The sequence below is a fragment of the Sciurus vulgaris genome (genome assembly GCF_902686455.1).
Source record: "Sciurus vulgaris genome assembly, chromosome: 7".
NCBI classification, from domain to species: Eukaryota; Metazoa; Chordata; class Mammalia; order Rodentia; family Sciuridae; genus Sciurus; species Sciurus vulgaris.
The window spans coordinates 21,458,773-21,480,574 of record NC_136467.1 but is presented as its reverse complement, the minus strand read 5'-3'; the positions used below and the strand labels follow the sequence as shown (position 1 = coordinate 21,480,574).

The following is a 21,802-nucleotide window of genomic DNA, read 5'->3' as shown; positions in this document are numbered from 1 at the left end:
TGAGAGAGAAAGAGAGTGTGAGAGGGTAGTGGGAGGGTTGGTATTTGCTTTTTGCTTTGCTTTTGTTGTGATGCTTGTTTCTCGAAAAGGAATTGTTCACCTCAACCCACTAAAAAAATATTGGTCTCTTAGTGTAATAGCTGTGAATTCACTCATTTATGGGCTTTCATTTTAAATGATATTTGAATTTCTTTTTTAAGAGTAATTGGTTCTAGGCAGTGCTGGAGAGTTCAGAAACCCATTCTATTTTGTTCCTTGTCAACTAGTCATTTCGATAGGACTGTGGAAGAATGGAGACAGTTCCACTGTGACCTGAACGACCTCACGCAGTGGATAACGGAAGCTGAGGAATTACTGGGGGACACCTGTGCTCCAGATGGCAGCCTGGACTTGGACAAAGCCAGGGTGCATCAGCAGGTGAGCGCTTCTGCCCCAGGAGGGGCGTCTGCCACAAGGCGGCCTGTGTGCTCAGCATGTGAAGACGGATTTCAGAAGTAGGAACCAAGTATATTGATTTTTCAGGAGTATATAGATAATCTGTAATTTGTATTCCAGTTCTCATTTCTGGTTTCCAAAAAATTGATCATATGTAGTTTTCTATCAGGATTTTAAAGAAGTTTAAATAAAACTGCTTATTGGTGGCTAATGTGAAAAACAGTATCATTTAAAAGATTGTGTAAAATCTATTTCCTTTCTTGCAATTTTCTATTCAGGATGACATTTGTAAAATTTTGTACCCAAATCTATACCAACGACAGAAAAATATATGTGTACCTTAGCTCAGTTTTTGGTCCTTACACACTTTGTATCATAGATAATTATCATAAAATTAAATTTTTCTTGATCTACAGCAGGACAGCTGCTCATGTAAGTCTAATTCAGTTCTGGGAAAACATAACACAGTAGCAACATCATTTCTGATAACAATAGATCTCTAAAAATAATGATAGCAAAGGAAATTTCAATTTTACAGTTGTTAAAATATTTCCTCTTTTATTGAATTTTTAAAATGTATTTTCTGTAGGAGGTTCATGAGGAATTAAATAGAATGCTTTATTTTTCTCCTTAACATGTTAATGCATTTTTATAGTTTTGGAGTTACGATAAATATTTAAATTTGACTTTAAAATATCCCTTTAATTTGTTACCTAGAACTTTGCAGACCAGTAAAGCAATGTTTCAGCAAAATGCACATTGAAGTTTATTTATATATGGCAGAGCATAAGCGTATATGGCAGGTTAATTTTTTTTTTTTCAAGAGATGCATTTGAGCAGTTGTTTGGAAGAAGATGAGCAGTTCATTTTAATCAAACATGATTGATGCTGCTTCTTCAAAGTACACAGCTGTTATTTGTTTTATGATATTAAGCTGTCTATTTCACATTATTTTGCCTGATGACATTCCTGAGGGTGGGTTCGATTTCAAGATAGATTTCATTGAGTGTGTTCCTTGAAATGTAATTAAGGTGTTTTAAAAAGTCTTTTCTCATGAACATAAAACACCCTTCCAGGAATTCGTTTCTCGAACAGTTGAACTGATGCCACAATATTGGAGTGTGTTCATGGCATCAGAACAGTTGAACTGCGTCATGGAATTGACTTTGGCTTGTGCTCTGCTACAGGAACTTGAAGAGGGCATCAGCAGCCACCAGCCCAGCCTGGCCGCACTCAACCGCACTGGGGATGGGATCGTGCAGAGACTCCCCCCAGCAGATGGAAGCTTCCTGAAAGACAAGCTGGCAGGGGTCAATCGCCGCTGGAGCGCAGTCGTTGCGGGAGTGAAGGATCTACAGCCCAGGTGATTCCGCAGCAGTCGTTTGAGGGCACAGGAGGGAACATGTGTGGGTTGAATCTTCTAAGATACACTCCAATCTGTTCCAAGGTCTTTTATCACCTGATATTATAATTATTTTATCACCTGATATTAAGAATTTTACTGACATTTAAGACTCCCACTATCTATGTCCTCATTATTTTTAGGTTGACCCTAAAGTTGATTTTCTATTCGGATATAGATGTAAAAAGCACCTCCATTCTTTTTGTTTCTGTCCATCCTGGTATGATGATGGTTATAGGAACTGGAAGCAGTCGGAAGGACACAGGTCGGGGTTCAGCTGGCCTTGCCTCACTCATCTCCTGGCTGAGTCTGAACTAGGCACCCATCCTACGAGGTTGTCCTTAGTGTGGAGGGGTGTGTGCTGTCCCCACATGTCAGCTCCTCATCTAGGTAATAGGATGTATAGAGCATATTATTGTTTATTTTCAGGTCAGATTATACTACAATGTCCCAGATTTTGTCAAGGTATCAACTGATTAGAAACATGTTTCTAATCATATAATGCTCTCTCTTTCCTTTTTACAGTTAAAATTATTCAAAATCATTTTCTGAGAAAGTAAAAACTCAATGAACAATTTATATTTTGCTTAATAGTCAATCTAATTGATGATTTTTTTCTTCTTTTTTTTTGGTGCTGGGGATCAAACCCAGGGCCTTTTGCATGCTAGGCAAGTGCCGTATCACTGAGCCCCATCCCCGGCCCTCGTGGTTGTCACTGATAGTTTTGGGTTAAAAAGTTAAAGATCTTTTTTTCTGCTGGTTTGAACTCTGTAGATGATGCATTATTTTAGTAATAAGCTATTCATTTGTCTAATACTTTATCAAGTGCATTATTATAATATGGCATTAATAGTATGATGTGGCCTGTGGCTTCTTTTTATTTAAAAAAGTCTACATTTTTTAAAGCTCTGATTAGAGTCAGGCAATAATTGGTACATTTTGGTTGAGAGATCATTATGTGGCACAGAGAGAATTTGGGACTTTGCACGCATTACCTCATTTAATCCTGACTGACTGTCGCTCTCTCAGGAGACTCTTGGTCCCCTTGTACAGGAGAGGAAACTGGGGCTCCGTGAGGAGAGGTTAACTAACTTATCCAAGGTTACATAAATAGTAAGTGATGGTGCTAACAAATATTATGCAGTATCAACCTGGAAAAGCCACAGAACTTTCTGGCTGAAGTTTGCCCCTCTCCAAATGAGAACTATGCTTTAATGAGGATTAAATGAGACAGTGTTTGCAAAATGTTTATACCCTGACTGCTCCTAGTCAACTCTTAGATTATCTATTTCTTCTAAAAGTAAGTTACTCTTGAACTTACTCTCCAGAATGTTCTTTCTGGATTTTGCCAATGATTAATTGATTCGATCAACATTTATTGAGCCTATGGGGATACTAAGGAACACAGAGACTAAGAAGAATAATGTTGAAAGGGAAAAATATTCACAGAATGATTACAGAAAACAGTTCTAATAGTGGAGAGGGAGAAAGGATGGACTATAAAATGTAGGTCTTAGGGAGGAAGGATATTAGATGCTGAGTTTTGAGGTATTTGTACGCATGTTCCATGAATTCCTTCTAGGGAGGGCTGTTGTATGTCATGGGCAACTTTCTGTTGTGAGAACAAATACCTGAGATAATCAGTTTATAAAGAGAAAAGCTTTATTTGGCCACAGTTGTGCAGGTTGCAGTCCAGGATTGGTTGGCTCTGTTGATTTGGGGTCTGCAGCAACAAGTCATGATGGAAATGCATGTGAAGCAAACCACTCACCTCATGATAGGAAAGCAAAAAGAGTGGGAGAAGAAGGGCCTGGAGTCCCACTAGCCCCTTGAAGGGCATGTCTCTCAATAATCTGAAGACCTTCTAGTAGGCCCCACCTCTTAAAGTCTCTACTACTTTCTATTTCCAAGAACTGGGGGACAAGCCTTTCACATTTGGACGTTTGGGGAAACACTCTAAACTGTAGCATCGTACCCTGGCCTCCAAAAATCTGTGTTTACTTCGCAATGAAAAATACCTTCAGTTCATCCCCAACAGTCTTCTTAGAAGTTTTACCTCTTTAAACATTTCTCAAAAGTCTAAGACCAAAGTCTCCTTCAAGCCTGAAGGTAAACTCAGCCCCTGTTTGAAATCAAAACACGAATTACAAACTTCCAAGATATTACATCTGAGGCATGGGATGATTCATTTCCATCCCAAAAGGCGGGAATAGGAAAACCAAAGGAAGACTGAAGTCTTGCATGACAAATGTGAAATTCTACAGCCCCACATCTGGCCTCTGGGCACACTGGTGGGATGTGGTCTCCCGGGGGTTCAGGGAGTCCCACCCCTGCGGTTTGTTGGTTACAGCCCACATAGCCACTCTCTTGGGCTGACTTGGATCACTGCCTGCAGCTTCCCTCAGCAAACATTCCACACTGCCAACATCTCTTGTCTTCTTGGGATCCTTAGTGAAGCTTGTTCTTTGCTCTCAAAGTTCTGTGCCTCACTCTGTAGGGGTGACTTGAAGGAGCTCTTATCCTACAACATACTTCCTGGCTCCCAGATTTTCCTTTGAAATCTTCGTGGAAGCCTCCATGATTCCATAAATGTTGCATTTTACATGTTCGCAAAACCAGCATCGCGTGGATTGCTGCCAGAGTGAGCTGTCCGTGGCCCTCTTGAACCATGGCTGCAACCTTGAAGGCAGTGGTTCCCTAGGTGGTCCTGGGAAAGCAGGGAGCCCAATGGCTCTTTTCTCAAAAGACTCTGCCCTGGAAAGTCTTTGAAATCAATATGTCTACAAATCTCTGAGCCTGTGATTAGCATGACTATGCTAATTCCTGAGAGGCCCTCTAGAAATTTTTGCTATTGTTCCAGTGTAAAACAATTTTTTACCAAACCTGGCAACACTTGACTGCTACTTCTTCTTCTTTTTTTTTTTTTTTTTTTGATAGTCTATATATCTTTTTAGATATGCATGACAGTAGAGTATATTTTGACATATTATACAGAGTATAACTTATTCTAATTAGAATCCCATTCCTGTGATTGTACATGATATGGAGTTACCCTGGTTATGTATCCCTATCTGAACATAGGAAAGTTAAGTCTGATTAATTCTGTTGTCTTTCCTATTCTCTCCACCTCCCTTCCCTTCATTCACTTTTGTTTAATCCAGTGGACTTTGATTCTTCCCCTCCCCACTCTGCCTTGTTGTGGGTTAGTATCCATGTATCAGACAGAACATTTGGCCTTTGGTTTTATGGGACTGGCTTATTTCACTTAGTATGATAGTTTCTAGTTCCATCTATCTACTGGCAAATGCCATATTTCATTCTTATTTATTGCTGAGCAATATTCTACTGTATATATATATACACACACACACACACATACATACACACTTACCACATTTTCTTTATCCATTCATCTGTTCAAGGACACCTAGAATGGTGAGTGATATGTTTTTCCTATCCATTTACCTTCAGTCTATGGATGTCTTTGTGTATGAGGTGAGTCTCTTGGAGATAGTATATTGTTGGGTCTTGTTTTTCAATCCAATCTGCCAGTCTATGTCTTTTGATTTCTGAGTTTAGGTCATTTACAGTCAACATTATTAATGAGATATGATTTTTATTCCCTGTCATTTTGATTCATTTCTGGCTTTTAATTTGAATTAGTTTCCCCATAGATTCACTACTCTTTTAGCATACTTCCTCCCTTTGCTGTTTTTCACCTTTATGTTTTATTTCTTCTTTATTAAATATCTTATTGAGTTTGCTTTGTTGTGCAACTTTTGTTTATCATGGAAGGTTTTTATTTCATTATCAATTCTGAGGCTTAATTTTTCTGGGTATAGTATTCTCTGGGATCCATTTTCTTTCAGAGCTTGGTATATATTATTCCAAGACCTCCTAGCTTTGAGGATCTGGGTTGAGAGACCAGGCTGCGATCTGGATTGGTTTCCCTCTAAATGTGATCTGTTGCTCTTCTCTGGTAGCCTTTAAAATTCTATCCTTATTTAGTATGTTAAACATTTTTATAATAATTGCCTGGTATGGGTCTGTTGCAATTTTGTATATTTGAGTTTCGGTCAACCTCTTGTATTTTATCTTCCATTTCATTCTTTAGGTTTGGGAATTTTTCTGATATTTCCTTGAAAAGATTGTGCTTTCCTTTTGTTTGTATCTCTGAGCCTTTGTCTATCCCAATAAATCATAAATTTGGTCTTTTCAGGTTATCCCATTGTTTTAGTCAGCTATTGTGCTGCTGTGACTAAATGATCTGACCAGCACAATTATAGAGGAGAAAAGGTTTATCTGAGGGCTCACAGTTTCAGAGGTCTTAGTCCATAGAAGGCTGGCTTCATTCCTCGGGGCTCAAGGTGAGGCAGAACATCATGGTGGAAAAGAGTGGCAGAGAGTAGCTCATATCATCAGGAAGCAAAGAGAGAGAGGGTCTCTACTCTCCAGATACAAAATATATACCCCAAAGCTACACCCAGTTCCAATCTCCTCCAGCCACACCCTACCACTACAATGGTTAAGACTCTTACAATCCAATCATTTCTCCTCTGAACTTTCCTGTATTGTCTCACATGTGAGCTTTTGGGGGACACTTCGTATCCAAACATAACACCCTTATTTCTTGGAAGTTCTGTTCATTGTCTCTTAACATCTTTCTCCATGGTTGACTTTGTTTTCAAGATTATGTATTTTGTCTTCATTGCCTAAAACTGTGTCCTCCAAGTGATAAAGTCTATTGGTGATGCTTTCAATTGAATTTTGAATTTGGTTTATTGATTCCTTCATTTTGAGGATTTCTGTTTTTTTTTTTTAAATTAGAATCTCTAGCTCTTTATTGAAGTGATCTTTTATTTCCTGTATTTTCCCTCTGATTTTACTCCTTCCATCATCCTTTACCTTTCAGATCAATTTAACTATGTACATTCTGAACTCCTCTGACATGTTCTCCACTGTGGTGTCAATGGATTCTGTTAATGGAGAATCTTGGTTTGTTTGGGGCATTTGTTGTCTTTTACTTTCATGTTGTTTGTGTGTCTGTCTATCTAACGGTATGGATCTAAGGCAGTAGAGTTTCTACACTGCGAACTTACAGTGTCCCTGAAGTTTTCAAGTAGCTCACTCTTTATGAGGAGACAAATAATAACAACAACCAATGCAAATAATTTACAGCATTTACCACATAGTACCTATTATGACTTCTACAATGTTAATTATCATAAAAAACAGAAATGATATGATCAGTTATTGCCTACAATAAAAACAGGAAGTTTGCAAAAGGGTTTACAATTTTGTTGTGGGGCGCAACTTAAGAATAGACCGATCATCACTGAAAGTCCAAATTCGAGAGTCTTTATTAGTGGGCTGGCTGACTGTCTCACACAATGCCAAAAATGGCTACTGGGAGAACAACCCCAACCATAAGGTTGCAGGGGTTCCTATAAGTCAGTACATCAATCATTTAAGTGTCTGTTGCTATGATTCAAAACTATAAACTAACATCATGAGATCTAAAATCATAAGCAGAAGGGGAAGTGGGTCAAAATGATCTTAGTGGCATACAAATTAAAGAATGGTTACTAACATCTAGACAACGCGTTGACATGGTACACGGTGTAAGAAAAATAAAAATCATAAGAGAACAATTTTGCATTATATAAGAATTGCCATTTTGTTTTGCCAAACATGTTATGCTAAGCAACTGTTGATGGGTACAGAGGTAGGGTGTTCCCACAGAAGAAGTATTTCCTACATGACATGGGAGTCTCAGGATAAAATGGAGTCTGTTTAGTCATTGCCCAACAACCTGGCCTATAACATTTTCATGGAGTCAGATATGTTAACCCATCACAATTTCACATGGTGGACAAGAAGAGAACAGAAGAGATACAGGATGTGATGATTATGAGGGAGGACAAGAGAAGTTGGAAGTAAAAATAGAGATTGGCTATTAGCAGAAGAAAAGAGAGAAAGAGATTAAGAGAAACAGGTATGAGAAAAAATATATATAACGTAAAATTTTAAAAAAATTAAAAATAAAAATAAAGAATACAAAACAAAACAAAAATATGTTAATCAAATATCCTAGTTCTCGACAAAACTGATCCATGATAAAATAACTGGTTTCAAAAATGCTAGAAATGAGAAAAAAAAATCCAAATATGAGTACGCATAAATGTCTTTGTACCACTAAGGTCACAATTAAACAGAAAAGTTTTGATGAAAAGTTAAAGAATCGTTTCCATTGGGGTTCACAAGATTCTCAGGTTCTCTTCTCAGTAGTTTTAGGCAGGGTCAACTGGAGCGTGATGCTGCACCCTCAGGATTGTTGGAGTAAGAGAGGTAATCCCATAGGAGGAATTCTTGGAGGCAGGGTTTGGGTTTGGGCAGCTCCAGGCTCTTTACTGAATGCTAATTGGTCTGGAGATTTTAAATCAGTGCACCTGCAGGGCCCAGTAATTGCTGGTCTGCGTGGGAAGACTGTAATCCAGCAATCTCCCCTGGGTTCAACTTGTGTGATGGAGGAACCAGTTCTTGGTCCCCTAGATCACCTGCAGACCCCATGCTTCCTGGTCTCAGGTTTAGTCTCCAAACTCAATGTCTTCCACCCCTGCCCTTCCGAGTTCCTTGCCAGCGAAGTCTCTCCCAGCTGGGCCTGCAAGCATCTGAATTGGAGGGGGAAGGGTAGAGCCAGGTGGGTTTCTGCCCAGTTGTCCCCTGTGTGAACCTCTCTCCATGTGTGATTTTCTTCTGGTCACTTTAGCACACTCTGTGTCATGCCATGTGTGTTTACTGGGCCTGTATTTTGGGCAAACTCGGATTTACCAGGAATCAGCTCCCTCAGCTGCTGGCTCATGTGTCATGGCTGCAAATGGTTCCTCCCATTGTCCTCCAAAGGCCGCCTGGAGGGGTGGTGTCTTCTTTCCCCACACACAGATATTGTGCAGTGTTCCTTTCAGTTTAGTCAGGCAATGTCCTTGATCTCTAAACGCACTACCCAGACACACTCAGGCCTCCTAAAAATGTGGGCTCCTTTCATTCCTTTATCCCTCCTCTTTGCTTGTGGAGGGACCTCTCTGGCTGGTGCTTCTGACCCGGCTGTGGTAGCAGTTGTGTTGCTGGGGATTTCTTCCTTATTTTACTGTATCAAACCTCCTGAGTCCCTGATTTACTTTGAATGTCTAGTTTTGAATTCCAATACCCCACCCCCCCTTTTTTTGTTTGTTTGTTTGTTTGCTTACCTTGTTGAGAAACTGCCTGTCCACTTTCTTGGTTTCATACCACAGAGCAGCCAGGAAAGCGACCTCCTTTATTCTGCCATCTTGAATTCCCACCCCCACTTTTTGATCATTTGTATTTCTTCTTATGTGATGTGTTCCTTCAGTTCCTTAGCCCATTTATTGATTGGGTTATTTGTTGTTTTGGTGTTAAGTTTTTTGAGTTCTTTATATATCCTGGAGATTAATGCTGTATCTGAGGTACAGTGGTAAAGATTTCCTCCCCTTCTGTAGGCTCTCTCTTCATGTTTTTGTTGTTTCTTTTGCTGTGAAGGAACTTTTTAGTTTGATACCTTCCCATTTTTTGATTCTTGATTTTACTTCTTGTGCTTTAGGAGTCTTATTGCGGAAATCTGTTCCTAAGCTGACATGATGGAGAGTTGAGCCTATTAGGCGCAGGGTCCCTGGTCTATTTCCTGGGTCCTCTATCCACTTTGAGTTGAGTTTTGTACAAGGTGAGAGAGAGGGGTTCAGTTTCATTCTGCTACATATGTATTTCCAGCTTTCCAAGCACCATTTGTTGTAGAGACTATCTTTTCTCCAATGTATGTTTATGGCACCTTTGTCTAGTATGAGATAACCGTATTTATGTGGGTATGTCTCTGTGTCTTCTATTCTGTTCCATTGGTCTTCATGTCTGTTTTTCTGCACTTGGCTTCTTTTTAAGGACATCAGCAACTACAGTAGCACCCCTCCTGTCTGTAACTATACACATGCTTCTCTTTTGGTACAACTGCTGGTTTTCCAAATCTCCTCTTTCTTTGTGGTTTTCATTATCAATCTGGTAAAAGTAGCCAATAATACCCATTCTGTTGCCTGAATACTGGGCTGCTTTGACATTTTGTCAGCTAGATAAACTAGTCCATCACCTTTCAGTTTGGCTTACCATAATGTACCAGGGAATGAACAGACTGCAGCTCGATTCTTTGCCACAGGTGCAACTAGGTTGGTTTCTAGTCCAGTTACCAACAAAACCCTCATTTCCATCTAAAACCTCCTCCGTGTAGCCTTTACTATTGCACTTTTATCAACATTTTTGGCTTTTGAGACCCCACCAGCCTCACCTGTTAGGCATCACATACAGCATTGTAGGCTTTTCTAGTTTGTACCTCCAAACTTCTCCCATAAACCAATTGGAAAGACTTTTCCACAACCTCAGGATAGTATGGTGGAGCCGAGCACTCACCTCATGACTGAGAAGCAAAAAAGTGAAAGAGAAGGGGCAGAGGTCCCACCATCCCTTCGGGGGTGCACACCCAGTGACCTAAGACGTCTCATTAGGCCCCACCTCTAAATGGTCCCACCACCTCCCAGAAGCTGGGGGCCAAACCTTTCGCACATGGGCCTCGTCTGATTGTATTCCAATGTAATACTTATTTTGATGAATTAATCAAATTTACATTTTTTCCTCATTTTCTCTAATTCTTGTAAAAGTCCAGATCCAAACTAAGGCAACCTTTAGGGAAAAAGAAGTACAAAGGCAAAGGAGGGAGGTATGAGTAGCACTGCCCATAAGGATCAGGTGAGGAGGAGGCTCAGCGAGCCAGGGGCAGGATTGGAAGGGGAGATGCCCTGAAAATTTACATGCCGTGCCCACAAGTTTGCATGGAGAATCCTTCCAGCTGGAGGTGGTGTGATTTCTGGGCTTTCTTTAGGAAAACAACGCACAGTTCTGAAATTCCCCTTAAGATTTTCAAATGGATCTCTGTACAGTGTGGTAATTATTGTGCTTGAAACTAATAAAATGATGTTAACACATGTTTTACTCACTTTTTGATCATGAAAGGAATAATGAGTCTCTTTCCAAACATGTTGCTTTTTTTTTTTTTTTTTTTTCGTACCAGGGATTGAATTCAGGTACAAACCACTGAGCCACATTCCAGCCCTTTTCTGTATTTTATTTAGAAACAGTCTCACTGAGTTGCTTACTGCCTCACTTATTTGCTGAGGCTGGCTTTGAACTTTTGATCCTCCTGCCTCAGCCTCCCGAGCCCCTGGGATTATAGGCATGCACCAGGGCACGCAGCAACATCTTATATTTTGACTAAAGCAATATTTGTTTTTATAAATTCATGTTAAACTTCTGGTTTGTGACGTCTCTTATATTTAGACCATCTTAGAATGTTGAATGTGTACTGTTATCAAAGTCATTGAGAATTACCACACAGTTCAGTTCTTTATTGAATGCTTGTAGCTAAATATTTACACAGTTCAACAACTTGTTCTATTCCTTAATGAGCAATTGTTATCTAGTGTTTGAATGGAATTTGTAATTTGTTTTTATACTTAGGGATAGCATTTAAATTGTAGATTATATTTAGTTTGCAGATAAAAATTTTTTGCGACTCAAATATATCTTATTAAAATCACTTGATAATGTTAGTTCCCTTTTAGTTCTATTTTCAAAGTACTAATTTAGTCATGATTACGAAACATTGGAAGCTTAAATTCCAACTTTTTTTTTTTTTTTTTTTTTTTTTTTAATAAAAGGCTTGTGCTAGTATTTGGGCATTTCCAAAGTTGTTAAGTACTTTTCAATATGGAAGGTAGACGACCTGTTTTAGAATCGATGATCTTAACAGTTTGCATTATTTCCTTTTTTAACAGTGTTTTTTTTTCATGGATATTAAAAACCATGACTAATTAGTGATTTTCATTAGTTTTATAACCAATGCAATACTCTCCTTCAAATATTGGCTCCATTAAATATCTAAGTATTTAATATTTTATTGGGTCTATTACATCATCATGTTAAGCCTCATGATTAAGGCACAGCCATTAAACATGTGAATTCTTATTAGTGATGATACATGTAATTCATTAAAAAATGGCAGTCATTTTTCAGCCAGCACCAAATTGTAGCAACTATAAAAATAATGATACCATAAGCTCCTAATACCTTTTAATCCCTTTAAAAAATATCCAATTACGTTTGTCATATGAGTTTTGATCATATTCTCATCTTCTGCCAGATGGTTTGTATTCTTATAAATGCTATTCTTATAACATTTAAAAGAGCTAATTAAGGCAGTTCCATTTTTATATTCATCTGACTGTTTTCCTTGCATCCTTTAAAACATTTGCTGTATTTTTCCTAGATACCCTTTTATAACTTGGTGCCATATTCAAGTATAATACTTACTTTAAAGAATAATCAAATTTACATTTTTTCTTGTTTTTCCTAATACTTGTAAACTTTTTCTATTCTCAGTTTTTTGCCTCCTTTCTGTCCTATGAATAAAGCACAGTAATAGTTGCCCCCTAATATGAATAATATGCCATATAATGATGCCGTTCTCTCTGCATGAAGTACTCTAAAAAATTGTTTGCTTTTCCTTATTATTTTAGATAAAGACATTTTTCATGTTGTTTTAAAAAAGTTCCATTTTATTACACAGTGGTATCTAACTTTGAAAAAAATCTTTTTTATAAAGTGTATAATTTTTCATGAAGACAATATTATATTCTTAAGTTACTGTTTTTGAATAGAATTGAGGAAAAATTCTTCTTACTTTTAATAAGTAATCTTTAGAGGACTGTATACATTATCCTTACCTTTCATTTATAATTCATATTAAAAATGATTGTTAGGTATTATCTCTATTTTGGAGAGCTAATCAGGATATCAAAAGCAAATATATAATGTTCTGCTTAATGAGATAATTTTTAAGAATATTTTTCCATAATTCTTTTAGGCTAAAAGGAGAAAGTAAACAGGTGATGGGATATAGAAAAAAGCTAGATGAGATCACCTGTTGGTTAATGAAGGCCGAGAACGCTGTGCAAAAGAGACCCACCCCGGAGCTGGTGGAAAACTCGCAGGAACTAACAGTGAGTACTGCGTTTGTCTCTCTGTTTGTTTTGCTACTGCCTTTTGATGCACCGACATTATTCTTAAGAGTAAGATATTGCATGACTAAAGAAGAAAAGGAAAGAAACTTTGTACTTTGTATAAGTGTGATGAATTTAGAGAGGATTTTTTTTTTTTTTTTTTTTTTTTTTTAAGGAACAGCTGTAATTTTGGTCTTGCAGAGATAAAAGCTTCATGCACATAGAAAGGATAAATAATCATGCTCTTAATATTAACCATATTTTTTTAGATTATTTAAAAATAATCTAAACTATATAATAGTGTTGTGAAGTATAGTTTTTTGCTTTTAGATTTGAAAGATAATCACTGATTATTATTGACGAAGGTGACTTTTACCTGAAAACTCTTGAGTAATGTGCAGAATAACTCATTGGAGCTTACTATAGAGTTAGTTGGTTGTCTTAATGAAATATTCTTTGTTGATTTGCAGCTGACAAGAATAGTTTACAGTTGCACATGTATATAACAAAAAAATACATAAAGATATGCAAATTATCCATAAATTTTTATATCACAAGTAGTTATGTTTTTTGTTCATATAATACATGTTGTAGAATGATCATTATGTGTTCACATTTTTATTTAATGAGAAGAAATTGTGTGATTGTATACAAATGTGTATGTATAAAAATATGTGTGCTCATTTGCAATAAGTGGCCAGAAGTGAAAGGAGGGGAAGGGGTATTGGGATAGGAAGGATAGTACTGTGAAACAGACAGTATTACCACGTGTATGTATATGACTGCATGCCTGATGTGATCCTACAATATGTGCAATCAGAAAAATGAGAAATTACACTACATGTATATATGATTTATCAAAATGCATAAATGTATTGTCATGTATAACTAATTAGAACAAATTCAAAAATTTTTAAAAAGGATGTATGAAAGGGTACTTAATGATTGGATAACAGATTTAGTTCATAAAGGAGTATGGTTGGGGCATTTTGGGAAAGAAATTTTAATAATGATATAAAATATGTTGCAAACATTAAGTTTTCAAAATGTGGAAATATCTACTATCCTGTTTTAATTAAAAAATGTCAATAGAATCTCCCTTTTGCTGGCAATCTGGGGAGAGTTACAAAGGGAAGGACCCTATATTAAGGTGTAGTAACAAGGTGTGAAGAACCGAGTGTTAGCTTTGTGGGGTGGTGCACACCTGTAATACAGCGACTCAGGAGACTGAGGCAGGAGGATGGTAAACTTGAGGGCAGCTGCAGCAACTTAGCGAGACCCTGTCTCAAAATAAAAAATCAAAGGGCCTGGGGATGTAGCTCAGTGGTTCAACTCCCAGTTATGGGAAAGGAGGGAGAAAGTTCAGAGTGTTAAATTAGAAAGGAAAATACAATATGATCCTGGTAAGAGACAGAGAAAGCAAGGGGTTGTGTGTTTGTGCACGCGCACACAAATGCACTTTGTGTGTCTTCGTGGCCTCTCTATACCAGTCCCTTAACCTGTGCCCAGGCATCTTGTAAGTGTGTTTTCCACTGGAGAAATTAAAAGCGCACATTTGTAAGAATGCTTTCCCAAGAGATTTTTAACATGCTTCTTGAACTTTGCCCTGTGGAATAACCAACTGCACCTGTCTTCTGATTCCTTTAGGATTTAACCCAAGAGATGGAAGGAGAAGCTGAAAAACTCAAGTGGCTGAATAGAACTGAACTGGAGATGCTCTCAGATAAAAGTCTGAGTTTACAGGAAAGGGATAAACTTTCAGAAAGCCTGAGAGCCGTGAACGCGACGTGGAATAAGGTGTGTGGAGCTGCTCTCACGTGTGTCTCACATTTATTGATACGTAATGAAAACAGTGAGATCTGGAGCTGCTTCACCTTTAGACACACTCATAATTCTTGCTCATGTTTACAGTTAATTTTTTCATCCATTATAGGCAAAAGCTTATGTTTTCAAAGGACACCTTTTATTTAACATAGAATTCTTTGACCGGGAGGACTTCTATGTCGCATATGACGTTAATTAATGAATGTATATGATAGGCAGTGAAATGCCATATTCTAAATTATATTCTAAAAATGAAGACCTAGCTTCCTGATGTCGCACATGACTTTTCACATATGTGTTGCTTATTTTCAGTGATGTTATTCATTCAGGGTGTATCTACGAGGTTCCAGTGGCGTGTAAGGACTTGTGACTCAGTGTGACTAAGGTGGTGTTCTACCCCTCCCACCACTGTTGTTTTCCTTATTCGTTGTTGGCTCAAAATAGTTACATATGACACTAGGATTCACTTTGACATAATTAGAAATGCACGGAATTTAATTTTCTCCAATTCAGTCCCCAGTACTTACCCTTACCCTCCCCTTCTTACCTCCTCCTGTTCCCTTTCCTCTACTCTGTTGATTTTGCTATTTATTTACATTTTTTAAAAATATGTACTATATTTATACATGTACATAGGAAAATTAATTCAGTTTCATTCCACTGTTTTCCCTTTATCCTGTCCCTCCTCCCTCCCCACTAATCCCCTTCTTCTGCTCCCCTAATCTTTCTTTTGTTTTAATGGAATTCCCCTTGCCCTTCTCCACCCCATTTCTCTTTTCCCCTCTTTGTTTTAGATGAGCTTCTAAATATTAGAGAAAACATTTTACTTTTGACTTTCTGGGTCTGACTTATTTCACTTAGCATTATAGTTTCCAGTGCCATCCACTTACCAGCAAATGATGTAATTCCATTCCTTTTTATGGCTGAGTAATACTCCAGTGTGTGTGTGTGTGTGTGTGTGTGTGTGTGTGTGTGTGTGTGTATGTATTGATGGATATCTAGACTGGTTCCATAGTTTGGCTGTTGTGAACTGTGCTGCTATAAACACTAGTGTGGCTATATCCCTATAGCATCTGATTTTAAATCTTGCAGAAATATACCAAGGAGCGGGATACCTGGGTCATATACTGGTTTTATTCCCAGTTGTTTGAGGAATCTCCATACTGCCTTCCAGAGTGGTTGTACTAATTTGCAGTCCCGCCAACAATGTTTGAGTGTACTTTTCCCCCACATCCTCACCAACACTTATTATTTGTATTCTTTTCTGTTGTTTTCTTGGTAATTGCCATTCTGACTACACTGAGATGAAATCTCATTGTGATTTTGATTTTCATCTCTAGTAATTACTAGAGATGTTGAATATTTTTTCATATACTTGTTGATCATCTGTATTTCTTCTTTTGAGAAGTGTGTATTAAGTTGTTTTCCCATTTATTGACTGGGTTATTTGTGTTTTTGGTGTTAAGTTTTTTGAGTTCTTTATATATTCTGGATATTAATGACCTGAGGAGCAGGTGGCAAAGATGTTCTCCCATTCTGTAGACCCTCTCTTCTTAATTGTTTCCTTTGCTGTGTAGAAGCTTTTTATTATCATTATTATTATTATTTGAGGAAAAGGCAAAAGAAGTTTTATTGCTTTGCTAGCAAAGGAGAAATACAGGGGACTCCAGAAAGCTATTCAAAAGGCAGATTGTTACTGTAAAACATTATCTTAGGCTTATACCTATAGGTGGTCCTTTCTTCAACTTAACTTTACCTCTGATAGACCAACTCCAGTTGCAAGATTTTATACACATGTACAAAAAGAATCAGAAACGACTAGAGAGGGGCCCCAAAACCATGGCTGACAGATGGGAACCTTTAAAATGACCAGCCAAGATCTTTCCCAAGAGACTGCCTGTAGGATCAATGCAGTATTGGCCATGTCTTAAAAAGCTGCAGTAACAGATACAAACAAAACAGAAACACAGACAATGAGAAGGAATTCCCAAGCCCAAGCCCAACAGACGTGAGCACCTAGAACAGACCAGTAGGGAGTAAATATCCCTAGGTTCCCGTGTCCCACTTAACCATGCCCCCTACACCAGTGGGGCCACATGACCCCACAAAGAGGGACCAGCTCTTCCCGGGAGGATGAACCAGATGTGTGAAATCAAGGATCTCAACATGCACCCTGGGGGACTTGCCGTATGGCTAAGGGTTTCATGACTTTCCTGAGTTCAGTTTCACACTTTTCTCAAAGAGGACCATGATGGAGCAACTGGTACCATTTAGGGAGAGAAGGTGGGAGTTCCCTGAAGCAGGAGGAGGTTTGGCAGCTGCTGGAATGGTCCCTGAGTCCCTCCCTTTGCTCCCAGGGTAGCTCTTCTGGTTCCATCTGAGTCAAACTCAGCAAGTGTCTCCTAACTCTCCTGCAGTTGGCTCTCAACACGCCCTCCAGCCACCTTGCATCCTCAGCGTGGAAGTGGGGTTCCTTATAGAGCCAGGCCTAACCCAGAAAGCTGGAACGTGGGCTGCTCTTGGGTGTCAGCTGGGGTGCCAGATTTGTTACTGAAAGCTCAGTCCTTGTCCCCAGGGCCCATCCAGAATCTGGTTTTGAGAAAAAGAAAAAAGAAAGTTTATTGGTTTGTAAACAAAGGAGAAAAACAGGGGACTCCCGTGCCCGAAGCTGTGATTCTCTAGAAGTCTTTTAGTTTGATGGTATCCCACTTATTTTTAGTTATATTTCCTGTGCTGTAGGGTTCTTGTTAAAGAAGTTGGCTCCTGTGCTGATGTGTTGGAGTGTGGGGCCTGCATTTTCCTCTCGCAGTTGGGAGTTTGTGGTCTAATTCCTAGTCTTTAATCCTCTTTAAGTTAACTCCTGTGCAGATGAGAGCTAGGGATCCAGCTTCATTCACCTACGTATGGATATCCAGTTTTCCCAGCACCATTTATTTAAAAGATCATCTTTTCTCCAACCTATGTTTTTGGCACTTTTGTCTAGTGCCAGTTAACTGTATTTATGTGGGTTTGACTTGGTGTCTTCTCTTCGCTTCCATTGTTCTTCATATCTGTTTTGGTGCCAGTATCATGCTGTTTGGTGACGATGGTTCTATGGTATCATTTCAGGTCTGGCATTGTGAGGCCGCCAGCATTGCTCTTTTTGCTGACGATTACTGTGGCTGTTCTGGGTTTCTTATTTTTCCAAATGAATTTTAGTATTGCCTTTTTAGTTCTGTGAAGAATGTCATAAGTTTTCTTTTTTGTTTTTTTGTGTTTTGTTTTTGGTATCGGGGATTGAACCCAGGGGTGCTTAAGCAGTGAGCCATATCCCCAGCTCTTTGTATATTTTATTTACAGACAGGGCCTCACTGAGTTGCTTAGGGCCTCCCTAAGTTGCTGAGGCTGGCTTTGAACTTGAGATCCTCCTGCCTCAGCTTCTGAACCGCTGGGATTATAGGAGTGTGTCATCATTTCCAGCTGCCATTTATGTTGATAGGGCTTGCATTGAATCTGCATGACGCTTTTGGTAGTTTGGCCCTTTTGATGGCCTATTCAAGAACATGGGAGATCTTTCCATCTCCTATGGTCTTCTTTGATTTCTTTCTTCAGTGTTCTATAATTTTCACTGTAGCAGTCCTTTACATTCTTCATTAGATTCATTCCAAGGTTTTCTGAGGTTATTATAAATGGGATAGTTTTCCTGATTTCTTTTTTAGCAGATTCATTATTGGCACATAGGAGAGCAATTGATTTACGTATGTCCACACCAGTGGAAAAGGTTAAAGGTTGATGAAGCTGTAGATTTCTTTCAACTTGCCTTGGTTCATGTGGTCTTAGAATATGTGATCTGTACGGGACAGTGAATATGTAGACGCTGCTTTCACTTTGCATTTGCACGGGCTTCATCAGTCATTTTCTCTCTCTTTGATCCTCTGAAAATGCTGATGCAGGTTCTTCATTGATGTAGCCTCTCTGATGGAGAATTCATGCTTTGATGAGCACACTTCTTTGTCTCTGGCCTGGACCTCTGTCTGTACCCTAGACTTGCGTATACAGCTGCTGCTCAACATGTCCACTCCGACACCTAATAAGCATCTTAAACTCACACACAAAATTGAGCTCCTGATTTCCACTTCTGCCTGTGTTTTAATGTATGTGAATGGCAGTTACTGGCAGTTACCACCTTATTATTGGTAAGGTCAGAAACCCTGGTGTCAATCTTTTGGTGTATATGTGAATTATATCTCAAAGAGACAAAAAATACTCTAACCCCAAAACAATACCTCAAAGTCACCATCTACAGTGTCTCACATTTCCTTGATGGATGGTTTGATGGATGGCTAGATGGCTACATATGATAAGGCAAATATGGCAGGACTTGGCAATTGCAGATGATGGGCAGCACATAGATATTTCCAATATAATTATTTCCCCTTTTTCTTAGAGTTGAAGAATGTCATAAATTTGGTCACATCTCACTGCCCCCATTGCTATGGGCTCATCTCTAGCCACCTTTGTCTCTTATCTTATAACTGCAGAGGCCTAGCCCTAGTCTCTCCTGCTTCCTCCCCTGCCTTTGTCAGTCTCTTCTCAGGTGATTTGTGAAGATTTGTTAAGATATAACTCCTTTGATTAAAGTCCACTAATGGTTTTCCATCTTACTCTGATAAAAAGCCAAGGTCCTTCCTGTGATTTATCAGGCCCCTCGTGGTCTGGCTTCCTGGTATCTCTGCCTTCATCTGCTCTTCCTCACACTCCTTTCAGACATATTGGCTCCTGTGTCACTTGTGAGACTCAGTCCACCTTCAGTCAGAGCACACATATTTATGTAACTCAGAGGTTGTCAGCGGATAAGGTCAAGGTGGTTAATTTGAGAACACCATGTTAGACAATGCTGAAGCTTCCAATATTGCAAGACTTCACATAGATCTTAATGTAATTCACTTTGGGGGATTATAAATGTCTAAGACCAAGCAATGCTTATTGTGCAAAGAATCTCAGCACATACTTTAGGAAATATTAATCTGGAATGTTTCATTCGTTCTTTCTTTTATTCACTTAATATATTTTTATAGGATTCCTCTTTATGCCAGCCATCTTTTTAAGAACTAGAAATCTAGTAATCAGTATGGCATTGTTTCTTATACCACAAAATCATGTGAGTAGATAAACAGTAATAACATAGAAGTGTTCATAGGTGGAGCACCTATCTGACTTTGGAAGTAAACATGGAAGGTTTGGGGAGGAGATCACATCCGGCTTAATTTATGAAGTATGAAAAATAATAGGTGACGAATGAAGAAAAGGGCTTTGTGTGGAGAAGCAGCAGCAAGCGAAAGTAGTAGAGGAGATTGAAAATGAACACAGTGCCTTTGGGTCCTGGAAGCAGCTCAGTAGACGGTAAAGTTGTGAGATGTTTACAGAAATCCGATCCTGAGACCTCACCAAATATGGGGCTCCATGGAATTTGAGAACAATGCCCTGCTTTGAGGGAAACAGCTTTCAATGGATTTTCAGTGGAGGAAAGTTAAAGTTTTGAAAGAACACTATAGTTACACTGCAGAGATGAATGGAGTTACCCTATAAACTGATACCGAAGATCACTTAGGGTCTTGAGGCACTTATAGAGGGTTCCAGGAAAGAGAGAGACAATGAATTCAGATTTGGACATGTCTGAACATCCAGTTGATGGAGGGTACTGAACTGAAAATAGGTTATAGGGAGTCTTCGGCCACTACAAACTCCATGTGGTCAATGAAATCATTGGAAACCAGGACTCAGATGAAAGAGTCCAAAGTCAAGGATAAGAACAAACGATTTTCCTGTGGAACGTTGACATTCGATGAATGGACAGAGGAAAAGGAACTGGTGGAAATGAAATGAAGGAAGCTTGGAGAAGTCAGTCAGAAAGACAGTGTGAAAGTCAGAATTTCAGAGAATTAATGGAAATCAAGGGATGGGGATAGGAGTTGACAGCCTAAGAGGTGAAAGGGAGTCACAGCACCTAAGGACAGATTGGCATTCTTGACAGTAATGTTAGCGGAGTGAAAGACTCAAGCAAGATGGCGGTGGATATCAAGATGGAGACAGAAGCATAGGTGTTAAGTGGAAGAGAAGTGGCAAAGCCATCATTTAGAATGATGCTTCTCTTTTGAAAATATAATCATCTTTATTTACATAGTATTATTCTCTTCCTGTTTGGCCCAATGCTGTAGATATGCAGAGAAGTGCCCAGCATACAGAAGGAGCGCATCCGGGAACCTTGTTCTGCTTCACAAACGAGGATTGCTGGTAAGATACAGTTTGTTCCTCAATAATTTTTAAAATTACTATCGAAAAATTAATGATGTGAGCATCATTTGAAAACTAGAAAAACTTGTTTTAAACATCATGCAGCTGTGGTTTATTATTCTATTTTTAATTATTTGGAAAATAGTGTCCTCTTTAAACCCAGGGCTTATTTGGTGTGGGCAAAGAATTTGCTCTGTGATTGATGAGACTTGGCTTTCCCAGGATGGGAGGCACCTGGGCCACCACAGGTCCTGTTGATGGGAAGAGGAGAGGAGGGTGGGAAAAATGAGGGTAAGTTTCTGGATCCGAGCAGGACATCAGGGATAAGCCACTACTCCAGTGTGTGCTCATCATGTGATCATGACTTAAAACAAAGGGTTTAGACATCCTCAGAAGCAGGTGGGAGATGGAGATGGCGAAGGGTTCTCCCTCTGGGGTAGCTCGTACTGGTAAATGCTGCTTCCTTAGAAGTGTAGAAATAAGAGTGTTTTCTCGCCATTTCTACGTCCCTCTCTGTCCAGGTGAGATCACAGGCTACTGCACCATGGCCACTGCCACCCTGCCCTATAAGCATTCCTAACCACCTTGCTCTGCTCTCCTGTGGAATCACCTGTCAAAACCCCAAATGTCATTAACCCCAGCCACCCACTCACCCTGTGCCAGCTGCTGCGGCTGCAGTTCTCCTCCTCTTCCTCCTTCTCCACCTTCGCTTCCCACTTCCTACCTAGCCTCCTCTACCTCTACCTCTTCCACC

At 39.1% G+C, this 21,802-nt stretch overlaps 1 protein-coding gene and 1 long non-coding RNA gene across 9 annotated transcripts in view; one reads left to right on the top strand and one right to left on the bottom strand.

Annotated features, from left to right (window-relative positions):
• UTRN (utrophin) overlaps window positions 1-21,802 on the top strand; it is a gene marked incomplete at its 3' end in the record, with an annotated part of 506,460 nt that overhangs the window by 214,680 nt on the left and 269,978 nt on the right. For all 8 annotated transcript variants that reach the window (XM_079146787.1, XM_079146786.1, XM_079146788.1 and 5 more), the window contains 5 exons: window positions 267-417; window positions 1,623-1,798; window positions 12,816-12,951; window positions 14,599-14,748; window positions 20,973-21,048. In XM_079146787.1, coding sequence (XP_079002913.1) covers window positions 267-417; window positions 1,623-1,798; window positions 12,816-12,951; window positions 14,599-14,748; window positions 20,973-21,048 — 689 coding nt within the window. The remainder of the gene's footprint in view (window positions 1-266; window positions 418-1,622; window positions 1,799-12,815; window positions 12,952-14,598; window positions 14,749-20,972; window positions 21,049-21,802) is intronic.
• On the bottom strand, window positions 4,782-6,352 carry LOC306665416. Its single transcript, XR_013765013.1, has 2 exons — window positions 5,221-6,352; window positions 4,782-5,182 (listed from the first exon to the last, which is right to left on the bottom strand). It is a non-coding gene; the product is annotated as an uncharacterized lncRNA (long non-coding RNA).